The sequence below is a fragment of the Pogona vitticeps genome, chromosome 3, assembly GCF_051106095.1.
Source record: "Pogona vitticeps strain Pit_001003342236 chromosome 3, PviZW2.1, whole genome shotgun sequence".
Classification (NCBI taxonomy): domain Eukaryota; kingdom Metazoa; phylum Chordata; class Lepidosauria; order Squamata; family Agamidae; genus Pogona; species Pogona vitticeps.
This window is the reverse complement of record NC_135785.1, coordinates 192,505,957-192,533,764: the sequence shown is the minus strand read 5'-3', so window position 1 is coordinate 192,533,764 and position 27,808 is coordinate 192,505,957. Positions and strand designations below refer to the sequence as shown.

At 41.3% G+C, this 27,808-nt stretch overlaps 1 protein-coding gene across 17 annotated transcripts in view; it reads left to right on the top strand.

Annotated features, from left to right (window-relative positions):
- DMD (dystrophin) overlaps positions 1-27,808 on the top strand; it is a 1,295,019-nt gene that overhangs the window by 836,873 nt on the left and 430,338 nt on the right. For all 17 annotated transcript variants that reach the window (XM_078390471.1, XM_078390476.1, XM_078390472.1 and 14 more), the window contains one exon: positions 11,635-11,810. In XM_078390471.1, coding sequence (XP_078246597.1) covers positions 11,635-11,810 — 176 coding nt within the window. The remainder of the gene's footprint in view (positions 1-11,634; positions 11,811-27,808) is intronic.

Below are 27,808 nucleotides of genomic sequence, written 5' to 3'. Positions count from 1 at the left end.
TAATAAGCCAGGAAGAACAAGGGTCCAATAGACAAGTGGTAGCCTTCACCTCTTCAAGGGTCCTGTACACATTCATCAGATTTCAAAAACTGAAACTTATCCATCAACATGGGGCAAGCAGTCATCATAGTTAGATCCGCAGGAGCTGTATTAACTACAGTATCCAAATCAGAGAGGATCTGAGTATTTTGCCTGCAAAGCGATAAATGCAAAGTAATAAAATGATAGTTTACTTAATCATGTGTTTCATATGACTCACTATGAATCGCACTATAGGTTTAAATGTGATCCAGAGCTGAGTGAGCTCTGAAACACCCACAAAAATCCAACTGTGTAAATCTATTTTCTTTCTTTCTTTCTTTCTTTCTTTCTTTCTTTCTTTCTTTCTTTCTTTCTTTCTTTCTTTCTTTCTTTCTTTCTTTCTTTCTTTCTTTCTTTCTTTCTTTCTTTCTTTCTTTAATTGAAGGATGTTTCATGTGATCATGAATCTTCTTTGGATATACCAGGCTTTACTTAGATCCCCAAAGAGAATAGGGGACATTACTACAAATATAGACACACAGGAAGGTGCTTTCTATTGTGGCAAACCATTAATCTGTGAAGCCCAGGGTAGTTAGTCCTGAAGGGCAGCTGATCTCCATGGTTTCAGACAGGCTTTCCTAGCCTTCCCAAAGATTGATGCTTTCCTGGTGGTCTTCTGTCCAGGTACTAATGGAACCCAACTCTGCTTATCTTTTGGAATCATATTTATTCAAGATGGTATGATGGCATCAACTTGGAATCCTACAAAGGTTCTGCTGTGAAACCACTGTGACAATAAGTGAAAATCCACCAGAATAAACATAGGAAGACTTTGCATCAAAAAAGCACTCTATGAGTAGAATTCCATTCAGTGTGCTTTGGCTGGTGAGATATGGGAAGGCGATTATCCTTCCTCTTCCTGATGCACATAGTACCACCTCCCACTTGCAGTACTCTGGAGCAGATTTAGGAGAGACATAGGGGGACAAAAAAGAAAGCAGCATAAATGAAAACTATAGTATTGCAGAAGTAGATATGCTTGACTGGATGACATAGAATCCATTCCTAAAAGCCCTTTCATCAATAACAGGCAAATTCTGGATCCAACTTATTGTTGCTGTAAGTTTTCTTTCTGTGCTCATGTAAAATCTGACCCTAAGTGAATTGAATTAAGATGGGACTTTAATGTAGGGAATGTCCCAACAAACGTATTTAGGATCCTGTGCTGTGCTTTGGGGCATAAATATTGTCTTATACATAACTGCATCATTAGTTTTGCTTATACTGTTCTCCTTTTTTACAGTGACTCATGGAGATGGCTGTTATACACCATACATAGGATTAGACAGATAGGAATGAAAGCATCACATATTTGCTCGTGTGTGTTTCTATCAACTGGCAATTCTTTGTGCAAATGCAAAAGAATGCATGGAACTGTCCTTTAAATAACTGCCATGCTTCACTGATAAATTATATATTTATTTGAATCAGAATGCCATCTGCAGTTTCAGTACATTAGTTAAAATAAAATTACAAGGACTATCAATCCTGTTTCCAGTGTAAACTGATCACCATCTGTGGTCAGGAAGAATTTCCCTCCTTCTACTCTGTCTATGCAGAGATGTGCAGTTAAGTGCATTATGGAAGATTTATATCCCTATAAATCAACCAGCAGTGTTTACCCTTGGTAACTCTTAACATTGCTGAACCAATTTTTGTTTGTTTGTTTTCTGCAGCATGGTAAATTGTTCCTATTAAAAGTTATAGTTTTAATCACATCAAGCCATTATAAATTGTTGTAAAATAAAAATTTGCAACGGTTTGATTCTGTGAGCTACTATTCTGAGCATGTTTATGATACTACTTAATGATACTACTTATCTACCTGCTTGACACCCATATTCCTATAGCAATGTCTATGCTACTCTAATTTTTGTTTGTTTAGTCGTTTAGTCGTGTCCGACTCTTCATGACCCCATGGACTAGAGCATGCCAGGCCCTCCTGTCTTTGTAGACTCTAATTTTACATAGGACTTAATTCAGCTGTTCATTCAGATAAAGAAGATACATTAAATAATTAATGCAAATAAGTGCTGACTCCTCAAGTCCCATTCATTGAGTAGGTCTACTTTAATTAAGACTAACAAATAAATTTAGCCTATTCCATTATTCCCTCTTCTCCCTCTGATGCTGCAGTATACCTGAGCACTACCCTTCCCCAGTAACTGTACTTCAGTGATCAGGACTTCTCTCAGCCTTTGAGAGGCCCTAAGGGGTAAGAATGAACTTATCCCCCCCAGTACTGTTAGATATAACTGAAAATGCCCCCCTGTAAGTAATCATCCAGGGGGAGAGTTTTAGGTGATCAAAGACCTCTTCCTTCTGACCCAGGGCTGTCATGTATGCACACAGTGAAACTGATTATATGACTTTGCCACTAGTTGTGGCACAGAAGGAGCAAGTCCTTAATTATTGAAAACCCTGCCCTCTTGCCACCATATAATATGATAATCCTTCCACAGGCAGAACCCATGCAATGAGATTTTCATCAATCAATCAAAAATATACAATCCATGTATCACATATATGTGTCATGTGTTCATAAATTATCAATCCAATGCAGAATCTGAAGGTGCCAGAGTCTAGACAGAAGTTAGTATAGTTTTGAAGGAATAATGTTAGATACAGAGATTCCATTGAGCTATAAAGCTCATCGAATGGTCTTGAGAAAGTCATGTCTCCGCTCCTAAGGTTGTACGGATGTGGCTATGAAGATAACTGGATATTACTGTGGATAACATTCTGTGTATTAAATGTGCTGGATAAAAGTATGATTAACAATAACAATGTGGAAGACTGAAATTTTAGTATACGCATACTCTAAGTATACTACATTGTATAAACTGGGTCTAAACTTGCATGGTAATGCTGTAATAAGTACAAAGCTGATTTATTGTTTATTTCAGCCATGAGTAAAGGTGTGCATGGCAAAAATATTTGTATTTTTTCCTTTGCAGGTTCTTTAGCATTTTTTTTTCATTTTGTGGGTAATTTCATTTTGATCTTCTGGTTTATGTTTTCTGGCACTCCAGAACTCTATAGGAGTTTTAAAAACTACTCCAAAAGAGAGAGAGGCAAGGCAACAGGGAATCAATCTACTTCAAAAGTAGGCCACAATACACGAGAAAGGAAAATCATCATTAGACCTCAGCAGACGCTAATTCATAGAGAAACAAACTTCAGAGAGCCCCTTCCCCACTGCAGACCATCACCAGGGGCCACACAAAGCCAAGATACTCCCAGCCAGTCCTATGAAAAGAGCAAAACACAAACAAACAAACAAAAACACTCATCCACCAACTAATTAAAACAGCAGTAAAGCATCTAAAAATTAGGAAAGAGGAAACAACAGTATGAGTGCAGATGCTTCTGGCCCAACATGAGAAATATTTTCTGGTTTTACTTTATTTTATTTATTTGTTTGTTTTATATCCAGTCCATCTAGACTGAAGTCTGCTCTGGGTGGCTAACAACAAATTCATAAAACATAAAAACAATATAAAATAAAATAGCAATATTAATATGTAAATGAGCCTTGTGGCGCAGTGGTTAAACCACTGTACTGCAGCCAAAACTGTGCTCACGACCTGGGGTTCAATCCCAGGTAGCCGGCTCAAGGCTGACTCAGCCTTCTATCTTTACTGGTATTTGACCATAATAAAATATTCATTCATTCAGCCTCCTATCCTTCGGAGGTCAGTAAAATGAGTACCCAGCTTGCTGGGGGGCAACGTGTAACCTGCACAATTAACTTGTAAACTGCCCAGAGAGTGCTTGAAGCACTATGGGGTGGTATATAAGCAGCACGCTTTTACTTTAATATGATTCAAGATGTCAAAAATAAATAATGACAGGAGGGAAGACCTGCCTAAAGAGCCAGGTCTTAGGCATGCTCTTAAAAACACCCAGTAAGGGCGCCAGACAAATTTCTGGGAGTAGACTGTTCCAGAGACGAGAGGCCACTGCCAAAAAGGCCCAGTTTCTTGTTCTTTCTCTCCTGGCCTCCCTCGGCATTAGGCCCCTCAGCCGCCCATCTTGACTAAAGCGAGTGATTCGGGTACATCTAGGTGGGAGGAGGTGCTCTGCCAAATATTGAGGTCCTAAACTGTTTAAGGCTTTATATGTCGTCATTAGTACTTTGAAATCAATGCAGAAATGAACGGGCAGCCAATGCAAGGCAGCCAGAGTAGGGGAGATATGTTGATGTTGTGAGAGGTCTGGCCACTGTGTTGTACACTATTCGAAGTTTTCGCATCAGTCTCAAAGGTAGCCTCACGTAAAGTGCATTACAATAGTCTAATCTCAAGACTACAAGTGCATTATGGGTAGTGCAGTAGAAAAAAGGCAAGGAAGTCATGTGCACAAAGAGAAACCCATGTAGTAAAGCAGGGTCTCCAAATTATGGCCCACAAACAACATGTGGCCCACCTTGCTCTGACAACATGTGCTCTATAGGCTTATTGTAACGTTCTCCACTTATTAGATCTATGGTACTTGTTGTATTATGTAATGGTTTATGAATATTCATGTTGCTGAGAGGTGGAGTCAAGAGAGATGCTATAAGATGCGGAGTCAGAGAGAAGTTTAAGTCAGATAGAATCAGTCAGAAAAATGTAAGAGTCAGTGTGTAGAGAGAAAGAGAGTAATAGAGTGTGTAGTTTGGGAAATTTAGATGTGATTAGCTACTGAAGATATTTATGAATCTCTGTAATCAATAAACCAAAGTTTTATTTAAAAGAACTTGAAGTGTGGACCTGAATCTTTCTGAAGTAAATGGTGATTTAGAGATCACCTGGTGGCAGCAAGTGTAAAAGAAGAGAGTGTTTGCCTTTGTGTGTTTTGAGGCATGAAGGTCAAGCAAAGGGGCACGAGGGTGGATGTCACACTTATATCAGCTTTCTCAAACAAAAAGGATGAAAAGGAACAGTATAGAAATTGGTTTGGCAGTTTCGCTTTCTACCCATTCTTCAGTTTTAAGATATAATTTATCATTTGTTGCTGTTTGTTGATTCCTCAAACTAGTTTGTGTGTCAGAACTGCAAGATAGTAACCCCCTGAGAAGGTATACTATAAGGTAAAGATGACTCACGCTCTGCCCTGTTGTTTTTGCTTTATGCTCTGTCATAAGATGAAAACTTATGACAGAACTTTTCTTTGTGAAAACAATATGAAGTTGGCAATAAAAATTATCTGCAGATTTGGTTTATGTGCCTACAAGCATGCAGATGATGGCATCCATGTTTTCTGTTTTTTTGCCATCTGTAGATCCTGAGAAGGCTCTGAAAGCACTGAATGTGTATGTGTCAGCAGTTCTGGAATGAATTAGTGGACAAGTCAAAACTTAATTGAGCTAAATTAGAAGTACTGTTGAGTACTTGGATTGGGTCTTCAACATATTCTAGATGGGCCTTGGGGGGGGCCTGTAGGAATATTTATTATGTTTATTTCATTCATGCAATTTCTGAACTTTCAATCCAATCTTGCATCTGCATGTCTTGTGATATCATGATTGGGAGTGATTTTTACAACCTTGTGCAGTGGCATCAGATGAATGGTCAGATCAGAGCTACGTATTCCTAATTCTGAGATAACCAAAATCAAAGTGAGTACCCCAAATTGATGTTTGTGTGGATTGGGACAGACTCTAGTTGCATGAGGAAAATTTATTTATTTATTTATTTATTTATTTATTTATTTATTTCTCACCTATCTGGTAACGTGACCACTCTAAGCATTCATAAGGTGATTTTTATTTTTAAAGACATGCTGAAAAGTGGAGAATGAGAAACAGGAATTAAAAATATTGTAAGGCAAACGCTGAGGTGGCTCAAATTAAAAATCGTGAAGGACCTTAGAGACTACTAAGGACATCTCCTGCTCATTATAATCAGTCAAAAGGAGGGTCCTTGAATGAGGTAATGGACTCTAATATTCTCTTGTATACAATGCATTTCCCTGCTTTTAGCTTAGCTTGTCAGTTAGGGTGGGGCTCATGTTACAGACTGCATCAGTTTTTCCCCTAAATAATTTACTTTTATGACTGAGTAAGGGGTACACATAGTGTTTATATTCTTGTGAGACATTTCAGTGCTTAGTTAAGGTTTAGCACTGTTTGTCTTCCCCCCCCCCCAAGCTTCAGCTTCTTTTTCTATGATGCCGTATGGGCTGTTTTATGGGTAGGTGGGCATTCTGCCATGCCTCGGTTACTTGCTTTAGCAGCTGTCCCAGGCTGGGCAGCAGATAGCTTTCTTTCAACTGACTATTCAGTTTCAGATCAATCTATTATCTTCTATATGTTTCCCTCTCTTGCTGTATACATCTCTTAGGAGTTAATGTTACTGCTAGTAGTGTTACCCCTATTTTCAAAACGAGTCTGAGACAGAAATCACTTGTTCCTCCGTCACTTTTTATCTACCATTCCTAGCATTTTTTTTTCTAGGCCACAGATATCTACACTTAAAACATTTGTTTCTTCTTCTTCATTTTTAAAACAGACTTGTTGCTCCTTCCCCATTCCACCATTTCTTATGCTTTACTGAGTTGGCTCTTACAGAGACAGCATTTTTTATTTTTATTTTTTTGCCTTTTGACAGGACATACCGCTTTCTGAAGTGTCAATTCAGCAAGGCAGAAAAGAACTAATGAACTAGCATCAGCACAGAGGAAACTGCAGTGAAGATATTTTAAAAACTGCAAACTCTTTTGAAGGTTTGAAGTAACAAAGACATTGAGGCAATGGCAGGACACTCACTTGTCTGGTTCACTGTTATAAGTAAAAAGAACAAGCTGGCTCCCACACCTAAGCAATCTATTGACAAATTTATCTGTAGCCCTTTGACAGATGCTGCACCATAGTAGCAAAGAGGGTGAGGTGCAAATCAGCAATTCTCCAGTTTTAATCTCAAGAACACACTCCTAGACCATGTGCATGCCACTTTCTTTTAGCCTCAGTATCCCTATTTATAATAAAGAGGTACTGTAACAATCCTGGCCTAGTTTATAGAATTATTGTAAATACATTGAAAAGAACTTGCAAAGCATGTGAAATGCTTTAAACATTTGGAAGTGCTATACAACTGTTAAGTCCTATCAGTGCCCTTGATGCAGGCAGGGTAGGGTGGTAAATGGAAAGTGAGCCCAAGGTTCAGCTCTACAGATGCAAGGCGTTGCGTGGATGAGAACTCTTTGACACCCCCCTCACTGCCAGATTGAGACAAGCAGCTTGGGAGCATAGTTGCTTTGCCCCACATTGCCTGGCTGAGGACAGGGACAGAGCGCCCTACATAAGGTAGCCCTGCCTCATGCTGGCTTCTCCTTTTCGTTGAGCTGCTTGACCCACCAATCAAGCAGCTCACTGTGGGTCCAGTGAGACTGGTCGGTTGCTGTGGGCTGGATAGGAATTTTTGGTCTGTCTCACCTCATGGGCATATTGAACAAAAGGCAGGCAGGAAGGTTTTGCCTATCCCGCACTGGTTACCTATATGTGATATATGGGCAAATCAGGGACGTTGTCATTGTTAAATAGGTCACATTGGTGGATGGTATGGAATGGGAGGTGTTTATCAGTGAGTTTGCAAGGGGCACCGTAGTGGGTGCCAGCCCATCCAGTGTCTTGGCACTGCAGATCCCAAGATTTTGTTGCCAGGATGGCAGATGTAGAGGAGGCAGGCCTTGGTTGCTGTCAACCTATGATCATAAAGCTTAGGTGGACAGCAGCCTGGGAAGATCACCTGGCACTTGCCGGCCAGAAGCAGGCTGCCTCGAGGCAGATCCAGGACTTGGGATTCACCCATTTCAGGGCAGGAGTGGAGGTCAAGTGAGACCTCTAACTCTTGGCCCACGGTCACTGCAGTTGGCCCCTCTGCAGGAGGCAGGTGGTAATGGTCAAATGTTAAATAACTTTGTGGTTCTAGTTAAACCCCATCACCTATGCTTCCTCTCATTGTGGCTTGTGGGGCAAAGTAAACAATTCTGATTTTGTCCCTAGTCCCTTGTCAGTAGTCGGCTCCTTTTCTTTTTCAAATAAAGGAACAGGTCTTCTCGGTTTAAAAATAAGGGTAACATTTACTGGGTTATTCAACAAGAGTCCAGTGTCTACAAATGTGTTCCAAACCTTCTCCCCTTTCAACAACAGGTCTGATGGGGGGGGGGTTTCCAATCTTCTAACCTGAAGGGGTTTCCACCCGGGTCATTCCAGGGTCCCGGCCACTGAGGTGGGGTGTCAGGATTCAGTAATAGTCCCTCCTCTCCTTCCAACAGGGGGATGGTGTCCTCCTCTCAAACGTCCACCCAGTCACACTCCTGGGGGGGGGGTTCCCCCATCTGCCACGGGGTTCCAGACACCCCCTCTGCTGCGTCTCCCATATCCTCCACTCTAATCTCTCCTGTCTTTCTCTTTCCACCCTCTATCTTTCCTCCTTTAACTTCTTCCGCCACTCTTTGGTTTCTCTCTTACCCCAGTAGGATGGCTTAGAGTTGAGTTCTCGTCTCCTTCTGGCATCCGCCTCTTCTTTGGGGACTCGTAGCTTTTCTATCTTCCCCTCAACCCAAATCCACTCCCAACCTGCTGGCAATTCCCCTTCTCTCCTTCTTATATCCCCTAACCCCGCCTCCACCACTTCCCGCCCTTTTTCTCCCACGCCCGCCAAGATAGTCTCAGTTCCTGTGATTGTTAGTCCTTTCAAATCTCCTTCTAGGTTCCCCGGGTCATGTCCAGGAGGTCTTGTCTTCCTGGGTGGGGGGACTGGTGGGGTCTGGCTCTCTTTCTCAGTGGTTGGCAGGAGAGACGGCACTCCCAATAGAGGGGTCTCTCTCTCTCACTCTCCTTCTTACACCCTTTTCTCCTCTCTTGCTGTGCTAACATAGTACTATCCTTAAACATTAATATGTAACTTTAATGAAGAAGACTCATTTATATTCAGTAGTTTTCCACACTATTGTACTTCATTTTTTGTGTGTGTTGGGGGGGATGGTCTCCAGTACCCTTTTTAGCTACCCCATCCTCCAAAACAAACAACAGACTTGGAGACAGAGTGTTGTCAAGGTCATGTTCTCTAACAACATAGCTGTCTACCACATGAAAACTTTCCTGAACCTGGAATGCGGGCTGCTGTGATTTGTAAGTCTCTGTAATGGATGGATGCAGATTTATGCCAAGGCAAGAATAAGAAAAAGCTAACCATTAATGTTACTACATGAACTGGTTATATGTAAGGAAGCAGAGAAGAGCAGGTTGGCTGGGAGTAACCTGAGCCCATGGTACAGCATCCAGTGCTAATGACCAGCCTCTGATTAGTAGTAGTATTTGACAAGAACCAAATATTTCAAACCATTTCATATTTAGCTCTGACATATATTTCCCCCTTTTTCTAAACCTTGCTAAAATGTTTAATTTGCAGTTTTGTTTGATCTTCACTGTGCAAATTGTGCATAATTGTTATTACCTTCACTGCTCTGTGAGTGCTTGCCATAATTATTTTACACACATGAAGGCTTTAATATAATTATCGGAGTCTCAATCTTCTGTTTTTAATTTCACTCTGACCTCAATACTTTAATTTTCCCTCTCTATAATAATGGCAGTGACCAGTCACAAAGCATGCTAACAACACCATGAATGATGTAACAAGGTAATACACGCCTATAGTTAGATAAAAAAAAATATTCAGTACCAGTTCAGGGCACATCTGTATAACTGAGCTTTTTGGTAAGCTGCACTTCAGTTTACTTTCATGCTGAAATCTCCCTCTGAAGTTCCTTTGTTCATAAGAAGCCACTTTAAAGTCACTAACTGGGAATCTATTTTCCTACTCGTTTCTAAATATTGCCCTTTCTCTTCTCATTGATGTTGCATTGGTGTCCATTCATTCTTCTGTGTAGAAACTGCTTGTTTGTCCTATGCAGGAGGCAGAAGGGCATTGCTGACAAGATAGATTTGTTAGCCTTTGAGGTGCTACAAGACTCTTAGTAGTTTCTGCAGCAACAAAGTAGCGTGACGACCCCTCTGGAAATAAGCAAGACCAAGTTAATGTCACTATTAATCCATTATTTCTTTTTCATTTATCTTCTATTTGTTATATATGTTTTCCTCCCACCAGCAAAACAGAGAACAGTCCCTTGGAGGAAACTGTGGCCTTTATGTCTAGGGCAAATATAAATAGTCTTACAATATGTATTTTGCTTCCCTTTAAAGCTTGTAATATGTTCAAGTCACTTTATAATGATTCTCTTTGGAAGATGAAGGTGGAGTTGCATCACTGCTGGCAATCATGATGTAATCCTTGGTGCAGTCTGTGTGGAATGCCCCCCCCCCAGGTGTTGCTGTGTACTAAAACAAAACTGTGGTACTTGGAAGTTCAACATATAGTTAAATATTTTACATGATCAAACTCTGTATTTGGGGAAACTACATAGATAGAAGACAATATTCATTTAAAAAAACTCACACAGCCTAAGATCTTAAGACATGGCTTTGGCAAAGCACCTACCTGTGCAACTGTTCCATGTACTCAGTGTCATATTTTAAAGAAAATCCTCACCTTCATTGATCAATGTGTGCGTGTGTGTGTGCGCCAGCTGTATGTTAAGCCTAGGGTGGCATGGGCCCTTTGCCCCTTGAGGTGAGAAACAAGGTGCCACTGCCCTTCCTGCATTTCATGTCTCTGCTTTTCTGTGAATACACATCAAATGAGTTGGCCAGCTGCCTTCATCCATAGGAAAGCAGCATTTGCTCCTTTCATACATCGGAGGGAGAAGCAAGGGTGGCAATGGCAAGAATATTTCTCCAGTGGTAGGACAAGGAGGAAGGTACCTCTGCTGTACTCCCTGCCCCTAAGAGGAGGAGGAGGAGAGGAGTGTCAGTGGACAATAGCAGCATCCCTGGTTCATGTCATTCCCCAGGAAAGGCCACATGCCTTTTATCAATTTCCAGCTGCTTCCAGAGTTTCAAATGCCTGTGCTCCAGGATCTTTGCAGCCAAGGTGCTCTGGAAGAGTGACCTTAAAAAGTGGAGAAAAGCAAGTAATTTTCTAGGCCATCTTTCCCAGAGTTTTGACTTCCATGATCTTAAAGCCAGGCATTTGAAGGAACAGCTGGCTTTGGGCACAGCCAGCTTTTGAGAGGGGGTATCCTGCTTTGGGCAGATGTGCATGCAAATTGAGGACTGCTGCATCATCCACTCATGATAAGGTTGGCTGGAATGAATGTCATCTAAACACGGTCCAGTGCTTGGGATAAAGGTGATGTCAAATAACTTCAAGGGAATTAACATTGCTTCTAGCCATGCTGACTTTAAGTGAGGTCTAAGCAATGTGATGAGTACAATAATATTGTGTAGCACTGATTTTTTTTTTTTAAAAAAAGATGCTGTATAGAAAAGGGTTCATTTCATGGTAATACAAAAGGAGCATATTTATGTTGACACATTCGGGATTTAACGAGGGAGGAAATGTCTGTTATGTTCACTGTGTTTGCATCTGGGATTGTGTGTTTGATCTGTGACTGAACAAAAATGCATTGCTCTCTATTTTTATTAGATTATTTGGTATCTTGCAGGAACTCCAGGATGGGATTGAGAGACAGCAAGCTGTTGTTCGAAATTTGAATGTAGCTGGGGAGGAGCTTATTCGTCAGTCATCACCAGCAGATGCCAGTGTGTTGAAAGAAAAACTGGGGAACCTGAATTTTCGGTGGAAGGAGGTCTGCAGACAGCTGGCAGAGAGAAAAAAGAGGTAGGTTGATGTATTAATATTTTGTTTATTATATTTTAGCCTACATTTTAATAGCAAAGTCTTAAAAGTTCTCTACATTTTTATTAGAGCTTTAAGAACTGTTACAAAAGCTGTTCTGTACTAAATTTTAGCTATCCTTTTTGAAAAATAGAGTCATGAACAATGGAAATACCCACGACGTATTTTATGCACGTTTTTTACATGTTCAGTGAAAACCAAAACACCCACACAGATACACTTGCTTCTTAGTTTTATTATCTTATATTGTACCAAATTTTATATTCATTTTTAGTTGTGGAGGCAGTGTTACATGTCTTTTTTTTTCAGTTTAAAAAAACCTGTAAAAATAGCAAGGATGAGATTTTGGTGCTTTGTTTTGTTTGTTCTAAGTATACTGAAAGATAATCTGCATCTAGAGAATAAAAAAATCAAGGGATACTTTATTATTCAGTGGCTTGGATTCAGATGTTAATTGAACCTAGTTTCTGTTGATTGAACTTTGATTCTACTGAAATCAGTGGTTTAAATGATTATTTAATCAAGCATGATTAAATTATTAAATTGTCAGAATGAATTCAGGATGTGCAGTTAACTTGGTCTTCATCGTTTCCTTTTGTTAATAACATCCTAGTCTGTGTGGAGATCTATAAGCACCTTTACTCATCCAAACAAGGGTGTAAATAAGCTAGTATGAATAGAACAGGACTTTTTCTTTATTGTTTGCAGGATTGTGATTTATGCTTTAGTGAAAAGAACCAAGCATAATGTATAGGCCAAAATTCTGTTGCTTAAATATAACTGTGGAAGGCAAATGGCATAACTCTCAGCAGTTTCTTACTGCTGATTAAGGAGTACCCAACTGAATTTACAAGTGCAGTTCAGTCTGTTGGGTTGGCATGTAAGCAAGGACTTAAATGTCACTGGGAAACAGCTGTCAGTTACTGTACTTCTGCAGGTGTTAATTATGCAATAGCATTTTGGCCACATTTCCAGAGTTTGTTTTTGCATTATTGCTTGCAAGTAAATTCCCTGAGGCATACTTTTATAGTGAGGAAACTGGGTTGCAAACCAGTTATACCTAATTTATAATATCCGTATGCTTTTGGTTGTACAGTACTTTTAAATTTTACTGATATGATATTGGCATAAATATAGATCCTTGTCAGTACCTGGTATCAGATTTTAGGATATATGAAATCATTTCCCCCAGACTGTGGTATCTTCTTTTTAAAAGGCAAAGAAACTACAAAATGAGATTCAGCTGAATTAAGTAGCAGAACCAAGCAACACATTGAAAGCATTTTGATACTGAACTAATGGTGCTGGCCTGGAAGTCAAGCATTTACTATGATTTTTAACAAAAAAAACTTTATTGTTGTTTGCTTTCAAATACTGAAGAACAAGTGATGTTTGTACAGGTGTGAGGGAAAATGCTGTTTTCTTTGTGTTTTCTTCTTTTGCAACCCTTCCCCCTTCTGTAGATATGATGTGAAGGGCTGTGAAATTGCAGGCTTTCATCACCTCTGAGTTCTTTGCTTTTAACAGTGATGATGCTCATTTTCATTTAGAGGAGGGTGGAACTCTAGGTGTGTTGTGCAGAGGGAAGAACTGAAGCTTATTGTTGATTCCAACCATTACTATTCTTTCATTTGGAATGTGTGAAATACTGAGAATTGTCAGAAGTATGCTGCAGCAGGTGGAAGTAACACATACAAATCTAAATGACTTTTTCCCCCTGCGTCCTCAGTTGATGTTAATGGTTCATGATTTTCAGTTCTTGGGAGTGCTCCACCTTTGTTTACCACACAAAATGCAACCATGTTATGGAAGTTAAATCAGCTTCATTCATGTATTTCTTCTCAGATAAGTGCAAATGTTTAGGACTTTTTCAGGAGGGAGTAGAGAGAGAACAGTTATCACACAACATTTTGCTTTTGTCATAAAAGGGATGAAATGAATGCCCAGTGTACATGAAACATATGGTTGCATAAAGTGTTTACAGACTCTTTTACAGGAAAAGAGTGTGGTTGGGTGGCACAAACCAAATTTTAGGTAATGTTTCCTGGTCCCTGGGGGTGCCATAAGCTCCAGCCACTAGGGATTCATGCTCAAACCTATGCTATACAGGCTGTCTGGGCAAGACAGGGTGCAACCTCCAAAGAACTTTCCATCCCTGAAGAGTAGCCCCCACAGTCTCCCTCCTAGTACCTGGATTTTCCTTGCCCATTTGGGGGTTCTGCCATTTCCACTCTTCCCTTCACACTGTCCAGCTGTGGCAAATAGTAGTCATTTGGCTGAGGTTGAAGAAGCTTTTGACAACAAGGCATATAACCATGAGTAAAGCAAATAATAGAAATAAAACATTACAGAGAACAAATATAGTTGTGCAAAACAAAATCCCTGGGGCACCCCTCCAGGTCATAATAACATGGGAGGAGAATACTTCCTGGCCCCAAGAGGATGATCAGCAAAAGCACATGGAGTCTCCAAGTAAGAATGGTGGCAGATGGATTGCAATCACTACAACTAAAAAATAAACAAAATAAAACGGTCAGTCTCTTCTTCAGCAAGTATATAGGTTGCTGAGGTCTCATGAGGGTTTATGCATTGGAAAGCCTGCACCCAGCTAGCCTTGAAAATTTTTTATCTATGTATTGCCCACCAAAGGGATAGTTCCAGGCTTTTATGAGACCATATCAGGCCTGGCAGCTATGGTGATTCCATATGGATGCATCCTCTCTCCTTTTTAAGAGGCAATCAGGGGAGCCATTGCACTGAGAATGAAAATCTGGAAACCCAACGTTTGTTTAAAATATGGTGTCAGCTTATTGCACAAAGTGGCCTAGACCAGTGGTTCTTAACCTTTGTTACTCAGATGTTTTTGAACTGCAACTCCCAGAAACCCCAGCCAGCACAGTTGGTGGTGAAGGCTTCTGGGAGTTGCAGTCCAAAACTCCTGAGTAACCCAAGGTTAAGAACCAGTGGCCTAGACAATGCCCCCAGAGAGCCATCAAGGGACACTGTGTAGCTGTAACCCTTGCTGCCTGGAGCTGATGTTCAAGTCGTTGCTGCCATCAATCCATAAGAGCCAGACTGGCAATCTGGGATGCACTTTCTCAGGGGGTGCCCATTCCTGCAGAATAGCAGGTACCCTCCCAGCAGGTGGATCTGATTTCCCCTGCCAATTCTGAACTTTCTCTTACATAAGCATCACTAAAAGGACAAGGGAATGCTGCGTCTACACAAGCGGTCAGGGAAGGGAGATCTGCTGAGAGGCAGAAACAGTTGAACCAAGAGTGTCATTCCTTAACAGATGGTAGAGTTGCTGTGCCCATGGCAAGGGCTAGCTACCAAAATGGTTGCCCTAGTGCAAATTGAATTTGAAAAGAAATTGTCTGGAGGAAGACCAATGCGGGGCTGGACCTGGTGGTTGTCCTGGCGCCTTTCTGTAACCTCTGTCCTGTAACCTCTCCTTCCACAAATGTCATTTTTGTGCATCACTTAAACAACTATCAGGGCTAACCTGAAAAGAGAGAAAGTATCTTGTTTTAAGCTATACTTAAGTATACCTTAGAAGTTCATTCAACACTGAAATACAGGCATGGTTATGATATTGGGAGTGTAGTCTTTGAACAGGGAAATGAGTGATGGCAGGATTTGTGGGTTTCTTGTGATTTTGTTTATATATTTCATTTATATTTATATCCATTCCAAGATTGGAAGATGAATACAGTAATGTAACTAAAGCATAATTTTTAAATGACGGAAAAAGAAAGAAAGGATTTGTGAAGTGGTGAGAAGTTCCTATGCTATTGATTTAGGCATTAGATTTTCTTTTGAGAGAGAATGGCCATGAGGTAGTGGTATGTGGGGGAGGTGGAAATTATCCACTTCATAGCAACAGTATGCTTTTTAATATCCCCATAAAGCAGAAGACACACCACAGGTATAAACCAGTTGACAATACATTCTACACATCACCCCAGGCAGGAATAGATGACCAAATGTGGAGATAAAACTCTGTTTTCTTAGTGATAAAATGTTACAGTGTCTTCAGTTTATGTATAATGTTTATGAAAGAAAGTTCAGCACAGGGAAACCAAAGCGAAAGGTTGGGTTAATAAAGACAAGGTGAGCAGGAGGAAGAAGATTCATGTGGTAGAGCGAGGCTGGAAGTATCAGGATGTTTGATTAGCAGAGGCCACAGCATCATAAATAACCAGGGTGGTGTAGCGGAGAGCGACTGACACAAAAGTCCTGGGAATCCCTGCTTGGCCATAGAAGCTCACTGGTGGAGTGGAACTGGTAAAACAATTCCTAGAGAACCAGGAACAGAGAGAAGAGACTGGAGGGATAGTTGGTAGGTATGTGCAGCTATTCCCAGAATTTATTTTAGAGCAATATACTCAAAAACAACTTCTCAGCATGCCAGTGAGCCCTTGTACAAGCTGGAAATGGGTGAAAATGGATGTCTAGGCTTTGAATTCTCCCCGTCTAGAAACCCAGAAAATTATAGCAGTTCCCAAAGACTTTAGTTGTATCCTGAATTCTAGCAACCCTGCCCTCTACCATCTTGCCAGCAATCCTGTTGAAATCACTCCTTGTTCATTATTGGCAGCAACAGGAATAGAGTGATACTGTAATATCATCAGAAAATCATCACAGCCGCCTAGAGTGGTCCTGACCCAACTAGATAGGCGGGATATTAAATAAATACATTAATTAATTAATTAATTAATTAATTAATTTGGCAGTGACAGCAGCCTGTCAGGATACTCATAGGAAGGCCACAGTTAAAGACTTAGAGGGCCCCATGTGGCCTCTGAGCTGCAGGCTCTGCAGCCTTTATATAGCATTTTTAGTATCCCACCCTGAATTTCATTATAGGTGATATAAATGGAGCGCCTAGGCAGTCTCCCACCTAGGCACTTGTGCAGCCCAGATGGGTGTGTCATGTGTCTTTAGGATCTACTTAGTTAACTTATAATTGTGAATTTGTAGCTTTAGCTGCTTTAGCAAATTACTTTGCTTCTTGGCACAGAAATGTATCTATATCCCAGTAATTTTGGGATATGTCCCACAGTTACACTATGACCTACTGGGATATGTCCCACAGTTACACTAAGCTGCCACCAACCATTCCCTATAATAAGTCACACAGACCAGGGATGGATTTTTAAACAATAAAAGAATAAGGTTTATTTTAGATACAAACAGGGTAAATAAAACAATCAGGTGAATAAAATAAAGTAACGTGGCTTATTCTCACACACACAAGCATACAGTTTGGTTCACCTAGAACCTTTAACTTAAAGCACAGCCCCTGAACCCATCAGTTCTGGCTAACCAACAGACCCCTGAACCTTTCAGGCTGGTACTCTGACACACAGTAGTACCCTGTCAGACACCCAGACTCCCACAACAGCTTCTTCTTCCCCAGCTGCTGCTTCGTCCCTCCCAGTGTCTCACAGTCTGTCTCAGCATCTCCTCTTCACCACACAGGCATCACATATTTATACAGTACAGCCCCTCCTCCTGATGTCCCGCCTTCCACTCCCCATAGGATGGAACTTTCCCTCCAAACCCATGACAGACAGGTAACATCAGTGCTGTTATGTAACACCTCCCCTCTTTAAAAGTTGTTTTGTAGGGGGAAAGCTAAAAGTGCTTTTCACCAAAAAAACAACCTGCATAAAATACACAACAACAGTTATACATACCATATTATACTTACTTAAACTTACATTCTAAGTTAAACCATAGCAAATAGGCATTTAACCATTTACCATATATATTACATCAATTTACCTTTATTAATACCAACCAAATTCAAAACCAGGTACATTTTAACTTTTTGTTTTCATTATATACATATAGTCCATGTTCTTTCGCCGTCTTCAGTCTTCAGGTCTTCTTGATAAGGCGTCAGCAACACAGTTCACTGACCCTCTGACCACCTTCACTTCAAAGTCATAGTCCTGTAAGTTCAAAGCCCACCTCATAAGTTTGCTATTGTGGGTTTTCATTGTCTTTAACCATTGCAATGGTGAATGGTCAGTACACAGAATAAAATGTCTTCCCCAGATGTAAGGCTTGGCCTTCTGGATCGCGTAGACTATGGCCAAACACTCCTTCTCCACGGTTGCCAAATGTCTCTCACCTTTTTGAAGTTTCCTACTCAGGTAGGACACCGGATGCTGGTCACCATTCTCATCCTCCTGGCACAGAACTGCTCCTACCCCGCTGTTAGACGCGTCGGTGTAGATGATAAACTCCCGGTCGAAGTCTGGAGCACGCAGGACAGGATAGTTGATTAACGCCTCCTTCAACCTCTGGAACGCCGCCTCACAGTCGCTGGTCCACGGGATGCGGTCATCAGCCGTCTTCCTCGTCAGATCGGTCAGCGGAGCCGCAATCTCGCTAAACCTCGGGATGAACTTTCTGTAGTAGCCCACCAACCCAAGAAATGATTTGACTTTTCTCTTGGTGGTGGGTCTAGGCCAATCACGAACTGCTTCTATTTTGGCCTCCAGGGGTTTTATCACTCCTCCCCCTACCATATGACCCAAGTATTTTATTTCTGGGCTACCCAGCTGACACTTGCTGGCCTTTACTGTTAGCCCTGCTGCACTTAACCTCTGCAGCACTAACTCCAGGTGTATCAGGTGATCTTCCCAGGTATTACTGAAGATCCCTATGTCATCAATGTAGGCCACTGTAAAGTCACTGAGCCCTGCCAAGGTCTGGTCCATCAGCCTTTGGAATGTGGCTGGTGCATTTCTGAGACCAAAGCTCAGGACTCGAAACTCATAGAGACCAAAAGGGCTGCAAAAGGCAGTTTTTTCTTGATCCCTGGGATCAATTCTTAATTGCCAATATCCCTTTACCAGGTCCAATGATGAGATGAACCGACAACCCCCTATGGTTTCAATCAGGTTGTCTAGCCTGGGCATTGGGTAGGCATCAGGAGTGGTTACACGGTTTAATTTCCTGTAATCGACACAAAACCTAATGCTCCCATCAGGCTTGTCCACAAGGACTATCGGAGAGGACCAAGGACTAGAAGAGGGGACGATTATGTTCTCCCTAAGCATCTCGTCCAGCTCCTTCCGCACCTTGTCCCTATAGGGTCCCGTTACTCGGTATGGGGATACTGCCTGCGGGGGTGCATCCCCTGTGTGGATCCGATGCATCACTCCCTTCACTATCCCCGGCTTGTTGGAAAACACCTGCTGATATTTACTAAGCAGCATTTTTAGTTCTTGCTGCTGGTCTTGGGTGAGTGCAGGACTGATCTTTACCTCCTCTGGGTTGTATTTTACTTCCCCTCTACCCTCCCAGAAGGGTAATTCAGCTTCCTCACTCTCAGCTGCTTTTATCGCGAATAAAACCCTCTGTTCCCCTCGGTAGTAGGGTTTTAGGGCATTCACATGAACCACCCTCCTTGCTTGGTTCTCCTCCTGCTCTATTAGGTAGTTCAGGTCTGACATCTTGGAAATGACCCTATATGGTCCTGCCCATTTGAGCTGCAGTTTATTCTCTCTGCAGGGCCTAAGCCAAAGCACTTCCTCCCCTGGGTCAAAGTGCCTCTCTCTAGCTTTGTGGTCATACCATGTTTTCTGTCTGACCTTCTGAGCTTGCAGGTTTTCTGCTGCCAGCTCTAGATTTCTCCTTAGGTCATTTATCAAGGTGTCTATGTATGGCACAACGTCTTGTGGGTCATCCTGGGTGATTTGCTCCCAATTTTGTTTGATCAAATCAAGGGGCCCTTTCACCCCTAAGTGTGCAGCAAACATGTCAGAGTGACCCCTTTGTAAGATCATGGGGCGATACTTTTCAGGTACCACCAGCTGACTTCTGATCCCATCTCCCCCTTTTGAGATATTCCTCAGGGTTTCTCTATATAAAATCCCCTTTTTCTCCAGAAATCTCACAGGGGTTTCAGGTGTTAGCTGGGCGTCAGTCACCTGTTCAAAACACTTTTGGAGAGTGGCGTCTGCCTTCTGCTCCTGTCCAAATCTGCTGTCTGTGGTTAAGGTTTCCACCACAGCTTCTGAACTCCCCTCTGCTTCCGTCTCTGGCTCATCATTACCCCCCTGAACTGTCCCTGTGGTGGCTTGTGAGCGTGTAATCACTAGCACCCGTTTCACATGTTCAGCCAGGTCATTTCCCACGAGCACGGCTGCTGGCAGAGTCGATGAAATCGCTATCCGCCAATCTCCCCTCCAGCCTTGAAAGTTGACAGGTACCTCTGCTACTAGCAGAGAGATCACCTGCCCTTCAATCCCTGCCACCTTCATGCTCTCATTTGGGATTATAAACTCCCTAGGGATGATATCTGGATGGCACAGGGTTACCTGGGAACAAGTGTCCCGCAGCCCCCTATACTGACGGTCAAGTATTCCTACGTCCACCCCTGCTGTCTCAAACAACTGAGAATCTGTTTTTATCAGCAAGCAGCGCTTTACCTCCACAAGAGGACCATTTTCCTCAGCCTGATCAGCAGAGGTAGCTGTTCCAGACTGAGTAGTCATGGCAACAGGCTCCCTCTGTGACAATGAGCTTTGCTCCTTCTGGACACAGAACACAGCTTTTGGCTTGGTCCCACTAGAATTCTGAGGTCTTAGTTTCATGTCTGAGGGCTTCCCTTCACCATGGGCCCCTCCCCCTTGCTGGCTTTTCCCTTTTATTCTCAAATCCAGCTCCTTTTGCTTGGCCTCAAACTCAGCCCTGATCTGTAAAATTTCTTCCTCAGCCCTAGCTTTTATCTCTTTTACTTTTTCTTCAGTCTTATCTCTGATTTCTTTTAATTTAATGTCTTTTTGCTGAGTATATTTTTCAAGATCTTGCTCACTTTGTCTGACCTGAGCCTCATACTTTTCCTTCTTTGACATTTCTTCCCCTGATAAATTGTTAATAAACTTATTTAGGAACTTCAATTCCAATTGTACCAGTCTAATTTGGTGTTTCAGTTCCATCTCTTTTATCCTCATGGCCATTCCCCTTTTCTTGGCATCTGCCTCTGCCTGACAGATTTCAGCTCTTTCTTTTCTTCTGATTTCCATTTCCCTCACCCTCAGTTCATGCTGTTGGGCTAGGAGCAATTTTCTGAGTTCTGGGTCTTGCTCTCCTGTGCTGTCACCTTGCACTGAGCCAAATTCCTCCTCAGAACCTTGGTCAATCTGGGGGTCTTTCACTTCACTCATGTCTGCTACTTGGCTTCGAGTCAAGGGCATAATCCCCCCTCAGAACAGGCTGCTTTAAAAAGTCAAGCCTCAAAATAAAACGACCACTTTTTTCCTTCTTGCCTCAGAACCAGCTCTCCCCAGAGATTGCTGCTGTTCTTCAGCACTAAATTTGCAACAGTATCGAGTCAGAGCCTACCCCCCTCTGCTGGGCCTCTCAGCTGGCAAGCTAGCTCACTGTTGCTACGCAGTTTTGCCTCAGCGTTTTCCCGCCAAAATCAGGCTGCCTCAGAGCACCTTAATCTAAGTCTCCCCAGTTGGCACGTTCTTCTACTAGTGCACCTCCCCGTGAGGTACACCTAGAAGATTACCTACGCGCCTCAGACTGTCCCTGACTAGACCCCCCTTGCTCTGGGCACACTTGCCAAGGCTTTGCTGGACCGCTGGACAACTGGACCAGTCGTATCCCACACGCTGGACACCAATCAATGTGACAAACCCAGACCTACTGGGATATGTCCCACAGTTACACTAAGCTGCCACCAACCATTCCCTATAATAAGTCACACAGACCAGGGATGGATTTTTAAACAATAAAAGAATAAGGTTTATTTTAGATACAAACAGGGTAAATAAAACAATCAGGTGAATAAAATAAAGTAACGTGGCTTATTCTCACACACACAAGCATACAGTTTGGTTCACCTAGAACCTTTAACTTAAAGCACAGCCCCTGAACCCATCAGTTCTGGCTAACCAACAGACCCCTGAACCTTTCAGGCTGGTACTCTGACACACAGTAGTACCCTGTCAGACACCCAGACTCCCACAACAGCTTCTTCTTCCCCAGCTGCTGCTTCGTCCCTCCCAGTGTCTCACAGTCTGTCTCAGCATCTCCTCTTCACCACACAGGCATCACATATTTATACAGTACAGCCCCTCCTCCTGATGTCCCGCCTTCCACTCCCCATAGGATGGAACTTTCCCTCCAAACCCATGACAGACAGGTAACATCAGTGCTGTTATGTAACAGGCCATGTAACGCTACTCCATCAATATATACAAACTGTTATGTAACACTGTACATTTTTAATGGCTCAGCAAGATAAAAAAAAACCAGTGTCAATGGGCACACTGTCAAATGTCAGGCTTGCTGTATTTACACATAAAATAGTGGGAGCTGAACCCTTACATTTACTGCCAACTTTTTTATTTACTTAAATGTTTTTAACTGACTGTATTGATGGATCTCAGGATAGGATACAATTAGTAGGAAGAGACTGTGAAGAATAATGATGGTATTTTAGAAGCCAGTGGAACGTTAGCTGTGGCAATTTAAAACTGAGCTATGGTCTCTAAGACCAAAAGCTTGAGTAGACAGGCTGGTTTTAATGAGATACCAAAATGAGGCTGGCATCAGCATCAGCCAACCTGGACTTGAGACCACATTTCATAATCAGGATACTGTAGTCAAGAAAGCCCTCTCTTGCATTTCCACATAATGTAAAACATTAAACAAATTAAAACACAAGAGCTTCTCAAAATTCAGTTTAAATTTATTGACCGTTTACCAGACTGTTACAGCATGGATATAATAGCTTAGCATCTGACTCCAATCATGGAGAGAAACAGAGCTGGTTATCCTTAGCATATTGTGGCATCCTTTCTTGTCTGGGCTGACAAGGGGGTCAGAGACAATGAACATAACCATGGAAAGTCATAAGATTTCATTAAAGAAACAGTAGAAGAAGGTGTGCACAATAAATCATCAGAGAACATAGAAATATGAACCTTAGTTCCCTTCTGCTTGCCAGGAGGCACTGGAGAGCAGCAAGAGGGTAACCCCTGGACTCAGTAGCTGCACAGCACTTTCCAGAATATAGGGCTACATTGAGAATCATTTAATGAAGGCCTCTCAGCTCTTTCTATGCTTTTTGACACCCTAGCAGTAGGTGCACCTGCTCATTAAGTATATCTAGGCGCTGACAACTTTCTTGATGTTTGCATATCACTAATTAACAAAATGATAACAGAGCATCTCACTAATGAGCATACTAATAACAGAATCAGACATCAAAACATAAGCACATTCCTGACCTGCCCAGCCTGTGTACTTGTTATCATCCTTAAACTTCTCACCACAGAGGATTTAGCCTAAACAATTCATATTTTCCTAAATGACCTCTAGTCATTTTCTACCAGTGTCTAGGTGGTTGGTTCTTATCCAGATGACCTCTAATAATTTTGGTGTCTCCAATTTCAAGTACTGGGTACAAAGGGGGTATTGAGATATCCCATACTGAATCTCTTCACTATTGCAAAGATCTTACACTTGAACACCGCACTTAGCTCCAGATCATATGTATTTTGATCTGTTTCCTTCCAGTAGATATTAAGCAGCATGGGTAAACAAAATGGAGCCCTGTGACACTCATTAGCTTAATTCCCCTCAAGATCAGCCTCTTGAATTGATGCTGCAGGTAGGAGCAAAATCAGTACTCCTGTCTCCTACTATCGCCTCACAGACATAGCTCAATAATAAACCATGGCTATTGGCTAATACTACCAAAGCTACTGTGAGATCCTGAAAGAAAATACATTCAACGTACTCCTCCTGTATTCCCTACAGCAGATCATTCATCAGGGTGACCAAGGCTATTTTGCACCCTAGAAAGGTCTTTGCCTCAAAGACCTTTTCCCTAGCAAGTTCATTTCTGATGCCACAATTTGTCTGAGAATAAAAGTATCCAGTAATATAAAACAAAGAAGTAAACTGGAAGAGACATAAGCTACATCCATTCCCACATTCAGTCTGCTATAAAACATAGGTTTGTTCCCATCTATGAATATCTGAACTTCAACAAAAGAGACCAATTTCAATCTATAAATGTCATTACATAATACTGTTACTAAGCTTTCACTTTCATACTATTCATATCTGTACAGTATTTCCAATATTTATTTGATACTAGACTTCAATGATATAATTAGTGTTTCCTTAAACAAACATTTCCGCACTAGATAATCTCTGTATGGAAAAAGTTTAAATATACAAAAATACACAATGGCTGAAATCCTATTGCTTAGCATAGTATGTCACACTAAAGTAGGCTCATTGAATCAGTGAGAGTATGGTAACTTAGCTCCTCCATAAGTTCCATTGATCCTAATAGGCTTGCTCTAACTACAGTTTAGTACACTAAAATACGTTGCAACTAGAATAGGCTCATTTGAATCAATGGAATTATGGAGAAAGTGATTTAACGAATCCCTACTGATTCAGTGGCCTACTCTAGTGCAACTTATTACACTAAGCAAAAGGATGTTTGTCAATGTGTCAAAACCACATTTATATTTAAAATAGTAGTACTATAGAAACATAGATGGATTTGAACATTTATATCAAAACTTATGCAGTGTATGAACTATCCTATCCCATCGTTTTGCTCATAATGTGTCTGAAGAGATGAGTCCTCACATGTAAAGCTCTTCAGATTCTTTTCCAGGGTCCTTGCTCATATGTAGACCTTACACATGACAAGACTCAGCGCTGCCTGCATGATGGAGCAGAGCTAATTTTTCTTTATTGATCATAAATGATTCTTCCAGATCCCAGAACAACTGAATAAGGGTTATATCTTAACAAATTTGCTACATCTGGCAATTTTCCATCACTGTCCATTTCTTCCCAGAGACAAGGCATGTCACTTTTATGAAAGAACCAGCTGCCACTGGCTGAAAGCCTAGAGACATGAATTCATTTAAAACTGGCTATATTTAATTACCTTGTTCATCAGGTAATTACTCTTTCTAATAAACTGCAGAACTAAAAAGACAAGGTTAAAAGTTACAGCCACACACCAGTGACCACTAAAATTCTCATTTGAAAATATCTATTGATATTGCTGTAAATAAAAGTTTGTTTAGGGTTGTGAGAACCTGAGGAAGATTTTTGTTTTGTTTTGTGAAAACAGCACAAGAAGCAACTTGACATCTGCCATGGGCAAGTCACATCTATGGAGGTTATGTTTTATTTGACGTGAATTTGCATGCTAGCATAAATAGTTCCAGGAGGCATTTGCTAGCAGTCAAAACTGAAGCATCATGGCTAGGATTAGATATTGCAGTATATTTTAGTCCTATCCCATAAGAGGTATAACAGTTGGAAGATACTATCATTCCGCATTTGAGAAAGCAGGTTATCTTGGCCTTTGCAGTGAACATGTGTAACTAATGATATAAACAGTGTGATCTCTTTGGATGAATGGTAGCTGTTGTTGGGTCTTCCTAAACATTATACCATCACACCTATGACTCAAACAGCATACCTTCTGTGAAAGCTACTGGAGGCAAGAATAGAGAACATGTGCTCTCCAGATGACGCTTTCTACTGACTGTGCTGGCTACTCCTGATGGGAGTTACAGTTTTGCAGCAACATTTTTTTCTATTGGTCACTGACTAATATTATCAATTTCATCCCATCAAGTTGATCCCAACATATGGTGCCTCTCCTAGGGTCTTCTAAGTATTAAGTAGTTAAAAGTAGTTTACCAGTTCTTTCTTTTGGGGATGCTCTGGGACCATGTAGTTCATCCAAAGCTGCACAGGTGGCAAAACACATAAGCCTGTCAATCATATGGGCTCTGGGTGATTACAGCTGACCCCTCTCCTGGGGTACAGTGGGGACTTGAACTTGCAGCATCTGGCTCCACAGCCAGGCACTTCAGCCCACCTACTATCCATCTCTCCTGCCTGCTAGCCTATATGGATGTATTTATTTAATACATGTCACACTTCCTCCATGTCAGGTCCCTAATTCAAGGCACATTAAAACACTGAAATGATAATAATATACAGAAGCAACGAACGACTAGAGAGTCTTGTCCTTACAGGAAAAAAGAACTCATTAAAAAAAAGACCAATAGAATATCAAATCCTTAATGGAATAGAACAGTCTTCACTACTGTAAAGCAAAATAAGAATGCAGAATATCTCACCTACCTCAACAGGGAGCTCCACACATTCTGTGCTCCTATTAAAACCCCATTGTCTTAAATACCCAATTGTCCTCTTTGTGTGGTGGCTTATATAATGAGGCCCCGAGTAGCTATCAATTAGCATTAACATTGAAACAGCATTCCTGAGAAAGTCCCCTCTGCATGTATATCTCTTCCTTGTGATTGGCAACCCTGGGCCATCTAGGGTTTATGATCACAAGGGAGAGACCTGCACCTGTACAGCCATATGTTTCTACACTATTTTAAGTAATATCAAATGAAAATGTTGCCAATGGGCATGGGCATGAGAGCGTTCATTTGGGCATCACTCTTGTTGCTTTCTAACCCAGAGTAGGTTGGCCAAAAAAAGCCCAAGGTCACCAGTCTGTTAAGGATAGCTTCAAGTCCCTAGACACAGGATCAGATGGAACTGTGGTAATATCAGTACATAGGAAGTGGATACTGGTTCTTTTAAAAACATAGTGTCCATCACACTGAGACTTCCCAGTACAGTTCAGAGTAACCAGTGTAAGAGACTTAAAGAAGATACTTTTTAAACCACATTCCTCATGGCTTGCCTGGATAACTGGCTTAGTGAAAGGCAAGCTTCCTTCATTCCTTCCACATATTATAATGGAATATCATCAGAGTCTGAAACCATTGCTTTACTGTTTAGTCCTTTTGAGCCAGGACACGGCCCCTCCTTGTTAGTTTATATTTTTTTTAAAAGCCGCTAATAGTGAGGTTAGCTATGAATAACTCCTAAAATCTACCTTAACTACTGATTAGGGAGATTTATAATCTCTACTTTGTCTATATTTTACACTTCTGTTCTTAATGCATTCACATTCTATACCTAACCTTATACCCTATACATATGTATAGAATGTATATTCTCCCAATAGAAGGTGTCTTGAAACCTAAGAAAAAGAATGATTTTAGAAATTGTTGTGGTGGTATGGTCACATTCTCAGCACTAATTCTGGAGGCTACTTCTTATTTTTCTGGGCTTCTGTGTCCCAAGACTGCCAGTGAAATAAGGGAATATCACCAAAGGTGTGGCTGTGTATACAGTAGGACCATTGTATCTGCTGGGTATTGGTTCCTAGCCCCCTCCCATGGCTGGCAAAATGTACAGGTAGCATAGCATAGTCTCTGGTTCCCTCTTGTTGGCTGTTCTGGTAAAACATCTTGGAAACATATGTTTACTGGGGTGGGGGCTTATTTAATATTTTTAGACAGCAGATAATTGAAACTGCTGGTACTGATCCTGTGGATACAGCATTCCTAATGTATTTATCAGGGTTTGTAGTGGCAAGACAAGGGTTCACAGATCCCTAAACCAACACCTATAGGAAGGAGTTAACATTAAAAAAAAAAACAGATTACTTTCTTCATGAGACTGGAACAAGATAGTAAACCAGTTAGATGTCTATATTGCTTTCAAAAACTGCTATATTTGTATCTCTTTTAAACTTGCCCTGGAATCACAGCTCTTTTTTCATTCTTACTATATTCAAATGACTTTCAGACATCCTTCATTCTGACAACATTCATGCATAAAACTTTCAAGCTCTTTGGGGCTATTTGTTTACTTAGATATCTATTGATGAACTTTCAAACCCAATTTCATAAAACAAGTCTCTTCTTATTCACAGTTATGTAACAGGCAATATGAGCAATTACAGCAACAACAAAATGCTACAATTTTGTGCACCAAGTCTTCAGCAACAGCACCAATACAGAAGTTGTTTGTAGAAATTGTAAGGTTCAGGTGTCCTTTTCAATTCTAATTCAGACAAAATCCAAGATATC